The sequence below is a fragment of the Globicephala melas genome, chromosome 4 (assembly GCF_963455315.2).
Source record: "Globicephala melas chromosome 4, mGloMel1.2, whole genome shotgun sequence".
Lineage (NCBI taxonomy): Eukaryota > Metazoa > Chordata > Mammalia > Artiodactyla > Delphinidae > Globicephala > Globicephala melas.
Window position 1 is genome coordinate 59,630,885 of NC_083317.1, and position 14,423 is coordinate 59,645,307.

At 38.1% G+C, this 14,423-nt stretch overlaps 1 protein-coding gene across 11 annotated transcripts in view; it reads left to right on the top strand.

Moving 5' to 3' along the window:
• The window catches only part of SIDT1 (SID1 transmembrane family member 1), a 79,131-nt gene that overhangs the window by 32,473 nt on the left and 32,235 nt on the right, over window positions 1-14,423 (top strand). For all 11 annotated transcript variants that reach the window (XR_009563699.1, XR_009563697.1, XR_009563700.1 and 8 more), the window contains exons 7-10: window positions 1,074-1,161; window positions 3,760-3,831; window positions 4,250-4,343; window positions 12,528-12,571. Coding sequence is in view for 6 of the 11 variants with exons in the window: in XM_060298068.1 (XP_060154051.1) it covers window positions 1,074-1,161; window positions 3,760-3,831; window positions 4,250-4,343; window positions 12,528-12,571 (298 nt within the window). In the remaining 5 variants the exon portion in view is untranslated. The remainder of the gene's footprint in view (window positions 1-1,073; window positions 1,162-3,759; window positions 3,832-4,249; window positions 4,344-12,527; window positions 12,572-14,423) is intronic.

Here is a 14,423-nt window from a genome sequence, read left to right on the forward strand (position 1 = left end):
ATATTTTCAAAGAGATTCTGTCCCTAGCTTTAGAGTGGTACTTACTTGGAGTACCTGTAATTTGATCTGTTCTCTAGGTAAGGAGATACTGTTTATTGAATAGCAGGCCATGAATGAGAAGAGGTTAATTATAATTTAGCTATCAGACCAAAAAACTTCTATTAGTCAGGCTTTTATTTTTAATGTCTCAGATTCGATATCTCAAATATCTGCTCTTATTTTTAGTATTTTTTTTTCCTTAGCACATCAGCATTATGTGGTCCCAAATTTAAAAAGACAAAAAAATAACCATAGTAGGAAACTCAGATTTTACATCATCTGGACACTAAATTAATGAAGTGCAAATCATATCAGTATATCCCTACTTTCAATATGTTTGGCAATAAGTTATTACTTCTCTTTTGGACCCATGATTCAGTACTGGGCCATTTTCTCAGTGGGTTAAACATAATATCAGAAATTTGGGGATAATAAAAAAAATCAGAGTTGTATAAATATACTGGACCTTAAAGATTATCTTGTCAACCATGCTTCATTCATGGATAAGAAACTGGGACACAGAGAAGCCCACTTAGAGAAAGTCAAAGCCAGGACTGTAACTCAGGTCTCCTGACTTGAGTCTTTGCTTCCCTAACCTAAATTGTTTATTTAACTGCTGACTGTGTGACTTTTAGGAAAGTCATTTATCATTAAATTTTAAAATAATAAAAACTTAATATAGTGAAGCTAAAACTGCCCTAAAAAATAAAGTTTATTCAAGAATTTAATATACAAGTATGAATTATTAAACATAGACTGTTGACATATATTTTATACGGGGTCTACTACAATTCTAAGCACTCAAGTGGGCACCAGACAGATTGAAATCAGAACACTCTATTTATATAATTTCTTGGATATAACAATTATTTTATTATGGATAACCTGGAGTAGATCATGGGAATGTGAGAGTCCGTTCTAAGGAGTTAGGGAGCAGAGGTGAACTTTACTTTTCTTCTCTTTCCTCTTTCTTTTTGCCCCCACCATTATATGGACTTTCTCCCTTCTTCTCCCTATCTTTATGTCTTGTGCAGAAGAAGGATTTTCCAGGTGAGCAGTTCTATGTGGTGTTTGTGATAAAGCCTGAAGATTATGCCTGTGGAGGATCTTTCTTCATCCAGGGTAAGGAACAGTGAGGAGTATTTGTCTACTTAGAAAAACCTAACAGAATGGAATGGAAAGGAAGCCAAAAGCTCATTTTGGCCCCGTCCGGCCCCTTCCAACCATCGCTAGTTCCCACTAAGTGAGGGTCATCAGCAGTGGCTTGGCAAGGCAGTCTGAGACATACATGAGAAAAAAATAAAGGGAAGAAAATAATAAATCTCAAGATATTATTGATACTACAAAATGCCATTTAGTGCCTGAATCTTTTCAAAGTCTTGTACTCCCTCAGTTGGCCCAGTTGGCCCAGTTCACTCAGTTGACCCTTTACTCAACAAATATTTACTACTGTGAAGTAATGATCTTATACAGCAGATCGAGGTCCATTTTCAAAGATCATTTTTGTAGCTAGCAGTAATGGATCCACTTATATTTATCGGTAGTCATCATTTCCCCAAGGAAAATTCAGAGTTCTCAATTCCCATTGCCAAAATTGTACCTTTCAAGACAGTAAGTGAGCAAAGTAGGGCAACTTATCCCAATGGCAGGGGTTATGTCAGCTCTTAGGCATAGTACAAGTGGTTATGGGCAACTACCCACTGCCTACCACGGGAATGGAATAGGCTGTTGATTGAAAACACAGACCCCCCCAGCAGCTTATAGGCCATATGTGATCAACACGAAAAGTGTTTACTGTTGAGTGTAACATCGTTCCCTCAGTATTTAGGTGAATTTTCTTCTAATACATTCTTTAATCTCTTAATTACATAGCTCTAGAGTTTTGCCAACATCCAATGTTCTCGGTAAACTATAAGTCCTTTGATGGCCATATAAGAAAAAAACAAATTCTCACTGCCTAGAAAAATGCAAACCAACAGTGCAAGAGTGTTCCCCTTTCTCCATACCCTCTCCAGCATTTATTGCTTGTAGATTTTTTGATGATGGCCATTCTGACCAATGTGAGGTGATAGCTCACTGTAGTTTTGATTTGCATTTCTCTAATGATTAATGATGTTGAGCATTCTTTCATGTGTTTGTTGGCAATCTGTATATCTTCTTTGGGGAAATGTCTTTTTAGGTCTTCTGCCCAATTTTGGATTGGGTTGTTTGTTTTTTTGATATTGAGCTGCATGAGCTGCTTGTATATTTTGGAGATTAATCCTTTGTCAGTTGCTTCATTTGCAAATATTTTCTCCCATTCTGAGTGTTGTCTTTTTGTCTTGTTTATGGTTTCCTTTGCTGTGCAAAAACTTTTAAATTTCATTAGGTGGGAATGTAAATTGATACAGCCACTATGCAGAACAGTATGGAGGTTCCTTAAAAAACTAAAAATAGAACTACCATACAACCCAGCAATCCCACTACTGGGCATATACCCTGAGAAAACCATAATTCAAAAAGAGACATGTACCACAATGTTCATTGCAGCACTATTTACAATAGCCAGGACATGGAAGCAACCTAAGTGTCCCTCAACAGATGAATGGATAAAGAAGATGCAGCATACATATACAGTGGAATATTACTCAGCCATAAAAAGGAACAAAATTGAGCTATTTGTAGTGAGGTGGATGGACGTAGAGTCTGCCATACAAAGTAAGTCAGAAAGAGAAAAACAAATACCGTATGCTAACACATATACGTGGAATCTTAAAAAAACCAAAACAATGGTTCTGATGAACCTAGGGGCAGGACAGGAATAAAGACACAGACATAGAGAATGGACTTGAGGACATGGGGAGGGGGAAGGGTAAGCTGGGACGAAGTGAGAGAGTAGAATTGACATATATATACTACCAAATGTAAAATAGATAGCTAGTCGGAAGCAGCGCCATAGCACAGGGAGATCAGCTCAGTGCTTTGTGACCACCTAGAGGGGTGGGATAGGGAGAGTAGAAGGGAGGCGCAAGAGGGAGGAGATATGGGGATATATGTATACGTATAGCTGATTCACTTTGTTATACAGCAGAAACTAACACAACATTGTAAAGCAATTATACTCCAATAAAGATGTTTAAAAAAAAAAGAAAAAGAAAAATGCAAACCAAAAATGTAGTAGCTCTCTATTTTTGCAGCTGTTTTCTTCAGATGTCTGTGGCATATTGAGCCATATGATATCAGAAGAAGGGTCAAGGGCTTCCCTGGTGGCGCAGTGGTTGGGAGTCCGCCTGCCGATGCAGGGGACACGGGTTCATGCCCCAGTCCAGGAAGATCCCACATGCCGTGGAGCGGCTGGGCCCATGGGCCATGGCTGCTGAGCCTGCGCGTCCGGAGCCTGTGCTCCGCAGCGGGAGAGGCCACTACAGTGAGAGGTCCGCGAACCACAAAAAAAAAAAAAAAAAAAAAAAAAAAAAGAAGAAGGGTCAAGCCTTCTTCATTCAAGAAAGGAGGCTGCATTCTCATTTGACTCACTTAGTGCTACCAAAATGCACCCAAACAAAGGCCAAGTTGAAAGTTTTAACCGAAAAGAGTATTAGACAGTTTGAAGGTTTTCACGTAGTTCTTGCTAAAAGAAAATTCAGCAACCAGAGTTAATTCTGGACAGTTTTTAAACAACTGTTCAGATCAGAGACCAGGAACTTAGTATCTGATCCATTGTGCTTTGTTCTTTTTTACCAGAAAAGGAGAACCAGACCTGGAATCTACAACGTGCAAAGAACCTTAAAGTGACCATTGTTCCTTCCATTAAAGGTCAGTCTTGTTACTGAGATTCAGTGGAGAGATTCCTATGTCAGGAAGGCAGTCATGTCATTCAATGCTAATGTCATCCTTCCAGAGAAACATCATAAGAAAACTAATGTTTACCTTAGAGATAGAAGAGAGAATCAAAGCATTTTGCTAAATCCTTTGCAGAAAGAAAGGGAAGTCAATTATGAAGTTGTATACAGGAAGTCCCTTCCCAGCTTCCCTGATGAAGTCATCACTGTGAAAGGCAGCCATTTATGGACGATGTCTGGGTGACCTCCAATAGCTTTGCTGCTTTGAGTGGAATTACCTTAGAATTTAAGAATGAGTGTGATGCAGATGGGCCCATGAAGCTGTCCTGTCCCAAACATGGTCCTCTCTTCTCTTGAGGACATCCTGACCAAAGCTCTTTCTCTTCCCTCAGGATCTGTTTATGTGAAATCCATTCTTCTCAGTTTCCTCATCTTCTTCTCCTTCTACTTGGGATGCCTGTTTGTTGCATTTGTTCATTATATCAGGTATGTCAAGAGTTTCAAGAAATGTCAACCCCCTTCACCTGTCTCTGCTTAGTGATTAGCACATTAGATTTTAGAGCCACATTAACTGGATTCGAATCTACCTTAGCCACAAACTGTGTGATCTTGGGCAAGTTACTTAAACTTTCTGTGCTTAAGTTTCTCCATCTGTAAAATGAGATAATAATTTACCTCATAGACCAGTATAACTGCAGTGTTTACATCAATGTCCTGCACAGAGTAAGTGCTGATAGTGTTAGCTATTTTCATAGTTAATGAAACTTCAACAGAAAGATAGCTTCGGTAATTTTTAGACCAGAAAATACTTAATGTAGATCCTATGGAATGTAAGAAATGAGTTCTACCTAACATGGAGATTTAGAAACAGCTTTAAACATTCCATCAAAAAGTACAATTAATGCCTAAAATAAATATTGAGGTATAATAAGTAGCAGCAGTAATAAATATGCTTTGACACTACATTACCAGGTGCTTTCTTACTGTTGTAGCATCAATTTTACAGTAAAATGTTCCTCGAGAGAAAAAAAGGAGATAATCATGCTGTAATTTGGAAATTTCCCTTCCCAAGAGTTTAGAGCCCCCAGTGAAAAGAGCACCAGTCTTTCCTTGTATCTCAGAGCAGGCCTGAACCTTGAGAATTCCATAGCTTGTCGTGGTCTCTGTAAAACAACTACAAAGGAATGGCAGGAGGTATAACAAACAAATGTTCTCTCTCCTCTTGAGAATGTAAAGAAAACAAAGCCAGTATAGAGTTTTCAGATTAATGGGCAAGATTAGTCTCATCTGGAGAAAAACCTCAAGGCTACCACAGTGATACAACTATCTCAGTGATACAGGCCTACCTCTGACTCAAAACATAACTCCCTTCTGTGACTTTTATGAAGCTTTGCAATTGAGAAACTGACTTCAAAAACCCACTGACCATATCTGGGACAATTTGAGAACCAAAACAATTAAGGAGAATAGTGAATTATAAACCATTGAGAAAAATAGAAATTCATGAATCCATATCAGTAAGGGAAGAAAGGAAGGGAGAAAAGGAGGGAGGAAGGAAGGAAGGAAAGAAAGACCAAAATTCTTACAGATATACATTTAATAAACTCAACAAAATTACTAAAATAGATACACATTAGGGACAGGACCCATTAGCAAATACTGACCTAGAAGGGAGGGCTCTTGCCTACAGCAGAACACCAAACACTGACCGGTAAATAAGAAGAGGGTGCTGGAATTGGAAAATCATCATTTTGCATAGATCAGGTTAAGAATCATCAATGAATACTAAAACTAGCAGGAAAATCTGATGAGGATCAACATATTTGCACGGCCTTAAGTGTATCCCCACAAATCGCTTAGTAGTTGTAAGGGAAAAAGTAGTAACTATACAGTGGAGAAATTAGACTATTGACAGGGTGATAAAAATTAATATGACCAAGGGAAAGTTGGACACTCTGTGTCTCCAGATGTGATGCCCTGAGAAGGAAATAGCATCACTTATGCAGTATTCCAGCCAGAAATGCACATTTTTAATGTAATCCTGAGGAAAAAATTAGACAAACTCAAAATGATGAACATTCTATTAAAATGTATCACGAAAGACAAAAAATAGCTATGGAAATGTTCCAGATTGAGGGAGACTAAATATATGTGACCACTAAGGACAATATTTGATCTCAGACTGGTTCTTTTACTAGAAAAAAAATATGCTATAAAGGACATTATTGGGTCAATTGACAAAACTGTAAAACAGACAGCAGATTAGATAAGATTATCATATCGATGTTAAATGTGCTGAAGTTGACAACTACACTGTGGTTATGGAAGAGAGTATCTTTATTCTTTGGAAATATTTAGGCACAAAAGTTCATGACGTATGCAACTTACTTTCAAGTGGTTCAGAAAAAAATTTTTACGTATACATGTATATGAAAACACACATACGCACCCAGAGACAGAATGAGAAAGCAAAGGGGGTAATACGCTAACAATAAGTGAATCTAGGTAATGATACATGAGTATTCTATATTCCATTCTTATTCTTATAGCTTCTCTATAAATGTGAAATTATTTTCAAATAAAAAATTAAAAACAAAATCTCCAGTCTACAGGCAAATATTATACCTGGAAAGTATACATACATTAACTGGTTATCAGCTCATTAATTTATCAGATCATAATCACTAACACTGAACAAGCACTTATTCTTTGCCAGGCACTCTGAGTAGACTATCTCATCTAAAGCCCCACAACAAGTAGTAGTATTAGCATTATTTGACAGTTCAGGAAATTGAGGCATTCAGAGGTTAAGCAGTTTGACCAAGAATTCACTGCCTGGGTTTGAACCCAGGCAGCCTGGCTCCAGAGCCTTAGCTCTTAAGCAGCCCGGACAAGATGGGTCTGGAGTGATCAGGGCATGTGAAGGAGGGCAGTCCTAATCAAGGAAACCAGGTCAAAAACCTGGAACCCCAGCATGAATTTGATTGAAAAGGGGTCCGAAAAGCTGCTAATTTTGACTCAGATGAGTTACAGCATCATGGGAAACGAAGTTCATCTTTTCTGCCTCTCTTAGGAAGGCTGTCTCTACCGCTGATGTTCTAGATTTTAGAAAATAGGTTTCACCTCTTCAGTTACCTAGCAGATATAACCAGTGTACAAACAGACAGAAATTAATAGCTGGCTATCAATCTCTCTAAAGTTGTTATTCAGCCTGCTGAAGCGAGCACAGTTTTTGAAAGTTGTGGCGTAGGCTCTGTTGAAACCTCTGGCTGCCAGATTACTTTGCTACTGCCAACTGCACAAGCATAGATTCTTTCCAAATATAGGCAAACTGAAAATAGAAATCTGGAGACATAAGAACTACTTGGCATCTAAATAGGGGAATAAACTGAGAGAAAATGCTAATAGAACTCTTCCTTCATTGAACTAAGCAGAAATAACAAAGTTTTCTACAAAACCAAGTGAAGCCAGCCAGTCCTGGAGCAGAATGCCAATTGCTTGTTGAGCCCCCTGTTCTTTATTACTAATACATGTGGGGTTCGCAGTACATGCTATGAGATCAGGATGAATACAATGATTAGAGACATGGCTCCTGTCCTCAGGGAGCTAAGAATTCAAAGTGTTTTTATGCTATTTTTTGTTTTTTATGTTTTTTTGTTTTTATGTTTTTTTGGCTCAACCCTGAACTCCATTCCCCTCCCCACCCCCAGCTCCAATTCATTCAGCAAGTATTTATGGAGCCCCTGCAATGACCCCCCTGGGTCAAGCACTACATACATGTCTCTTTTTTTCTTTAATTATATTATATCTATATCAATTTATTTTTAAAATTTATTTTATTAATTTATTTTTGGCTGCGTTGGGTCTTCGTTGCTGTGCAGGGGCTTTCCCTAGCTGCGGCAGGCAAGGGCTACTCTGTTGCGGTGCGCGTGCTTCTCATTGCGGTGGCTTCTCTTGTTGTGGAGCACAGGTTCTAGGCCCGCAGGCTTCAGTAGTTGTGTCTCACGGGCTCTAGAGCGCAGGCTCAGTAGTTGTGGTGCACGGGCTTAGTTGCTCCACGGCATGTGGGATCTTCCTGGGCCAGGGCTCGACCCCGTGTCCCCTGCATTGGCAGGCAGATTCTTAACCACTGTGCCACCAGGGAAGCCCTGCGTACATGTCTCTTATTCCTTCCTCTCAGTCACCCTGCCAGATGTTGAGTTCAAACTACATGATCCTGATTACTCGTTCTTCCCTTGATTCCTGTATTAGTTATCTATTGCCACAATAATGCTGCATAAAAATCAACCACAAGGGCCTCCCTGGTGGCGCAGTGGTTGAGAGTCCGCCTGCCGACGCAGGGGCCGTGGGTTCGTGCCCCAGTCCGGGAAGATCCCACATGCCGCGGAGCGGCTGGGCCCGTGAGCCATGGCCGCTGAGCCTGCGCGTCCGGAGCCTGTGCTCCGCAATGGGAGAGGCCACAACAGTGAGAGACCTGCGTACCACAAAAAAAAAAAAAAATCAACCATAAAAACTCCAAAAACGCCAACCATAAAAACTCCAATACATATTTACATTTGCTCACAAATCTATGGGTCAGCTGGATGATTCTGCTAATCTGGACTAGGCTCAGAGATCTCAGCTGGGTGTGGTCATAGAGTGAAATCAACTGGCAGGTCAGAGAAGAGCTGGCTTTTCTAGACTGGCCTCAGCTGTACTTTGCCTCTCATCCTCCAGCAGCCTAGCCCTACTGTATTTCCAAAAGAGATAGCAGAAGAATGCAAGGCTTCCTTAAGAGGTAGGTTCAAAAGTGGCATGATATCACTTCCCCCTCTTTCTATTGGCCAAAACAAGTGATAAGGCCAGTCCAGCTGCAAGAGGTAAAGACACAGACTCCACTTTTGATTGAAGGAGCTAGATACAAGATGAGGTATAGCCATTTTTCAATCAACCTAGCATAGGTCTCAATTACTCTTTTTTTGTTTGTTCACTCGATACTGCCTGCCTCACCCTAGCTTTGTAAATCATTTAACTCCTCTAATTAAGAACTTTATCAGCTCCAAAACCTAGGGCAAATGTGGTTAAAGCCTGTTAATACAAACACGGTCCAAACACATCATCTTTTATGAGTTCATATAATTGCTTGCTAGTTAATATCACTAAAATTGTTTTTTTAAAGGGACTTCCCTAGAGCCTCATTTGCCAGCTAGAACAGTCAGACCCAATTGTAACTGCTCTCCTTAATGATATGCCTTGTTCACTCAACAAATATTTAGTTATCATTTCCTGAGTGCCAGGCCCTGTCCCAAAGGTTAGTGATACAGTGGTGAACAAGACAGTCTAGATCCCTGCTCTAATAGAGCTTACATTGTACAAAGGAAAAACATATAAGCAAGCAATTAATAAAATAATTTCAGCTAGTGACAGGAGGAGAACAAACGCAGTGGTGGGACAGAGAATGATTAGACTGGGGAAGCTACTTTAGATTTGATTTGTTCAGCAGGGAAGACCTCTCAGGATCAAGACCTGAATGGCAAGTAGGAGCCAGCCATGTGAGGATTTGGGGAGAGAGTGGCCCAGGCAGAGAACAAGAGCAAAGGCCCTGAGGCAGTGATGGGTTTGCTGTGTCTAGGAACAAAAGAGGTATGAAGAGAAGTCCTTCCACCAAACATACCAGGATCAGGGGTGTGCAAATTCTAGAACCCCCATTTGGAAATAAACAAGAACATGTACCAAAGCACAGGCACATGTAGTCCCCAACTTTTCTCCCTTCTCCCCCAACTCCAACTTCATGTCCAAAAGGGAGGCTTATTTGGGGGGAAGAGAGCAATTCACATTTTAATTTTTGATAGACATTTACATTTGATACACCCAGTTTTTAAAATAATGACTTTATTAACACATAACTCATAGACCACAAAATTCACCCCCTTTTAAAAATTCAGTGGTTTTAGTATATTCACAGTTGCACAACCATCACCACTGTCTAATTTTCATCACCTCCAAAAAGAAACCCTGAGTTTATCAAGATTATAGGATACAAGATCAATATACAGAAATCAATTGTATTTCTATACACTGGCAGTGCACAATTCAAACACGAGATTAAGAAAATAATTCTATTTACAATAGCATCAAAAATAATAATAGAGTACTTAAGAAAAAATTTAAGAAATTAAATATGACTTGTACATTGAAAACTACAAAACATCCTTGAAAGAACTTAAAGAGAACCTAAATATATGAAAAGACATCCTGTGTTCACAGATTGAAAGACTTAATATTATTAAGATGGTATAGTAGACAGAATAATGGTCCCCCCAAAATGCTCATGTTCTAATATTCAGAACCTGTGAATATGTTACTTTACATGGCAAAAGAGATTTTGCAGATGTGATAAAATTATGGAGATTATCCTGGATTATCTGTGTGGGTATAATGTAATCACAAGGGTCCTTATAAGAGGGAGGCAAGAGAGTCAAAGATAGGAGGAGGTGTGATGAGGGAAGCAGAGGTTGGAGTAATACATTTGAAGATGGGGGAAGGGGCCATGACTTAAGGAATGCAGGCCACGTCTAGAAGTTGGAAAAGGCAAAGAAATGGATCCTCCCCTGGATTCTCCAGAAGGAATACAGCCCTGCTGATATCTTGATTTTAGCCACATAAGACTCATTTTAGAATTGACATCCAGAACTGAAGATAATAAATTTGTATTGTTCTAAACCACTAAGACTGTGATATTTGTTACAGCAGCAATATAAACTAAAAGACGTGGTAATACTCCCCTAACTGATTTATAGATTCAACACAATCCCTATGAAAGTCCCAGCTGACTTTCTTCCAAAAATTGATAAACTGATCCTAAAATTCATCTGGAAATGCAAGGGACACAGAATAGGAAAAAAAATCATGAAAAAAAAAAGAACAAAGCTGGAGGTCTTACACTTTCTGATGTGAAAACTAACTACAAAGCGACAATATTCAAAACTCTGGCACTGACATAAGGAAAGACATACAGATCAATGGAACAGAATTGAGAGTTCAGAAATAAACACTTACGTTTATGGTCAATTGATTTTTGACAAGGGTAGCAAGACAATTCAATGGAACAAGGATATTCTTTTCAACAAATGGTGCTGGGACACTTGGGTATCCACATGAAAAAGAATGAAGTTGTTGTACCCCTACCTCACAACATATAAAAATAATTAACTCTAAATAGAACATAGATCTAAATAAAAGAGCCAAATCTATAAAACTCTTAGAAGAAAACATAGGTGTAAATCTTTGTGACCTTAGATTAGGTAATAGTTTCTTAGATATGATAGCAAAAGCACAAGTAAAAAATGAAAAAAATAGGTAAATTGGACTTCATCAAAATTAAAACTTTTGTGTTTTTAAAGGACATTATCAAGGAAGTGAAAATACAATACACAAAACTGGAGAAAATGTTTGTAAATCATATATCCAGTAAGAGTCTAGTATCTAAACTAGGTAAAGAATTCTTACAACACAAAGATGAAAAGAAAAATATCCCCATTTAAAAATAGGCATTTTTTAAATTGAATAGATGTTTCTCCAAAGAAATATGCAAATGGCCAATAAGCATGTGAAAAGATGTTCAACAACATTAGCCATCAGGGAAATGCAAATCAAAACTACAATGAGATATCACTTCATATCCACTAGGATGGCTGTAATAAATTTTTTTTAATGAAAATAACGAGAGTTGGCAAGGATGTAGAGAAATTAGAACCTTGTACATTGCTAGTAGGAATGTAAAATATTTAGTTCCTGCTATTGAGCTACAGTAGAAAACAGTTTAGAAAGAAATGTTAAACACAGAGTTACCTCATACTCAGCACTTCCATTCCTAGGTCATACCCAAGAGAATTTAACACATATATCCACACAAAAACTTGTACATAAATATTCATAGCAGTGTTATTCATGATAGCTAAAAAGTGGAAACAATCAAAATGTATATCAAGTGTAAACAAATAAATTAAGCATGGTATATATCCACATGATGGAATATTATTCAGCCATAAAAAGACTGAAGTATTCATTCATGCTACCACATAGATGAACCTTGAAAGCATTATGCTAAGTGAAAGAAGACAAAGAGACCACATGCAATACAATTCCATTTACATGAAATGTCCAGAATAGGCAAATTTATAGAGACAGAGAGTAGATTAGTGATTGCCAAGGGCTGGGAGGAGTAGAGAAAGAGCAGTAACTGCTATGGTTTGAGATTTCTTTGGGTGATGATGACAATGTTCTGCAACTAGAAAATAGTGATGGTTGCACAACTCTGTGAACATATTAAAATTCATTGCACATTAAAGGGTGAATTTTATGGCATGTGAATTATCTGAAAATAAATGAATATGGAAATAAATTAATGAATTTAATATATGTATGCCTGTATGTGCCTAGGTGTGGAGTTGCTGGGTCATATTTTGTCTCTAGGTTTAACTTTTTAAGGAACTGTCAAATGGTTTTTCAAAGTGGCTGCTCCATTTTATAGTCCCACCAGCAATGTATCAGAGTTCCAATTTCTGCACATCCAAAGGCCCATTTTTAAGAGATCCTAGCAGACAAATCTGCAACAAAGTCTATAGGGAACAAATGGAAAATGCTGAAGTTTTTGCAGTCTTAGGAGCATGTGTATGTGCTTGTTTGCAGGTTTCAGAGAAAGTCCATTGATGGAAGCTTTGGTTCCAGTGATGGTAAGAAAAATCCCTGGTTTCAATTCAAACTGATGGCAAGTATGTGGCAACATTCCATTTGGTACTTTTGTCTCTCTGACTTTTGTGATTTCCCAAACCCTCTATTGATTCCTATCCCCCCACAGACACACACAGAGTGGTCTAATCTGCAGTCTTCCTACAGAAAGCAGAGCCAGTGAGAACCAATTTACACACTTGATAATTACTGAGATATGGAGCTCACACTAAGAGCCTTTGTTCGGAGAGTTCCTCATAGTTGTCCACAGCCCATTTGTCAGCAATTCATCTTTTTAAGGAGTTTAATGTTTTCTAGGACATAAATTGTTCATCTCTGTCTTATCACAGAGCTGACTTGTGAACAATGGTAAGAATTTATTGTGTCAAATCTAATACAGAGCTTACTTTTCCCAAATTGAGATAGAGGGTTTTTTTTGTTCAAGGATCTAGAAAACTGAAGTATTTGAGACCAGCAAGTATAAGAGAGTATTATAACTTTGGGAAATCCAGAGTAATTGATTATCCAACCATTGTAATATGCCCTTTCTTCCACTCTGAGGATTTGAACAAAGGAATTTAGTTGCTTGATCTTTTTATTAAATCTTTTAAAAAAACTTAAATGTCCTTATTTTTAAAACTTGAGATATAATTGACATATAACATTGTATAAGTTTTGGGTGTACAACACGATTCTATATTTGTATATATTGCAAAGTGCTCACCACTAGAAATCTAACATCTATCACCACACATAGTTATACTATTTTTTCTTGTGATGAGAACTTTTAAGATCTATTCTTTTAGCAATTTTCAAATACACAATACAGTATTATTAACTCTAGTCACCATGTTGTACATTACATCCCCAGGACTTACTTATATTTTATAACTGGAAGTTTGCACCTTTTGTTAAGTGTCCTATTTTTGGAAAAGCCTAAATCAGCATGAGTTACTCAGTGCTCACAAGCTATTTGGCATAGAGTGGTCATTTGGAAAAGGAATGATGGAGTGAGACTTGATTTTTAAGTCACATGCAGCAGATTATTTTTTCTAATTTTTATTGGAGTGTAGTTGTTTTACAATGTTGTGTTAGTTTCTACTGTACAGCAAAGTGAATCAGCTATACATATACATATATCCCCTCTTTTTTTGGATCTCCTTCCTATTTAGGTCACCGCAGAGGACTGAGTAGAGTTCCCTGTGCTATACAGTAGGTATGCAGCAGATGTTTAGTTCTGTGTTTTCTACAGTTAAGTTAGAAAGACACAAAGCGACTGCCTACCCCACCCAGCAGGAGTATCTCTCCCTCTGCTGGAGGTCTGCTTCTCCTGCCTTCCTTTGACTTTTGTCTTCCTTAATGTCAACGTGTCTATTTTTCCAGGCATCCAGGCAATTGGTTTTAATAACATTCAACAGCCAATGTAAAGGAATATAAAAGAACACCTGCTCTAGTGTCTTTAAAATGCTGAGTACTACTTTCTATTTTATTCATAAAATGTTAAAATGAAATGTCTTCTCTCTGGATCTCGGCCTTTTCTCTCTGATGCTCTCCAGGTTTTGCTCTTATTTAGGCCTAGTCGAACTTAGAAAACCCGATTGGTTGGATCCGATAGGTGCTCTGTGAATGGATTCTCTGTTATTTTTATTGTATGAGTGAAGTCATTTTATCACTGCAATGACAATTAAAGGAATTTCGTATTCAGAAGGGTCTCCTGAACAGTGAAGCACTGGTAGACAGACTTGAGCCAAATCACTGTCCAAGATCAAGATGGCTCTGAAAATTAGCTAAGAGCTAGAGGCACCCTTCAGATAACAAGCAGAAATGAATGAGTGAGCAAAAAAATAAATAAAGATG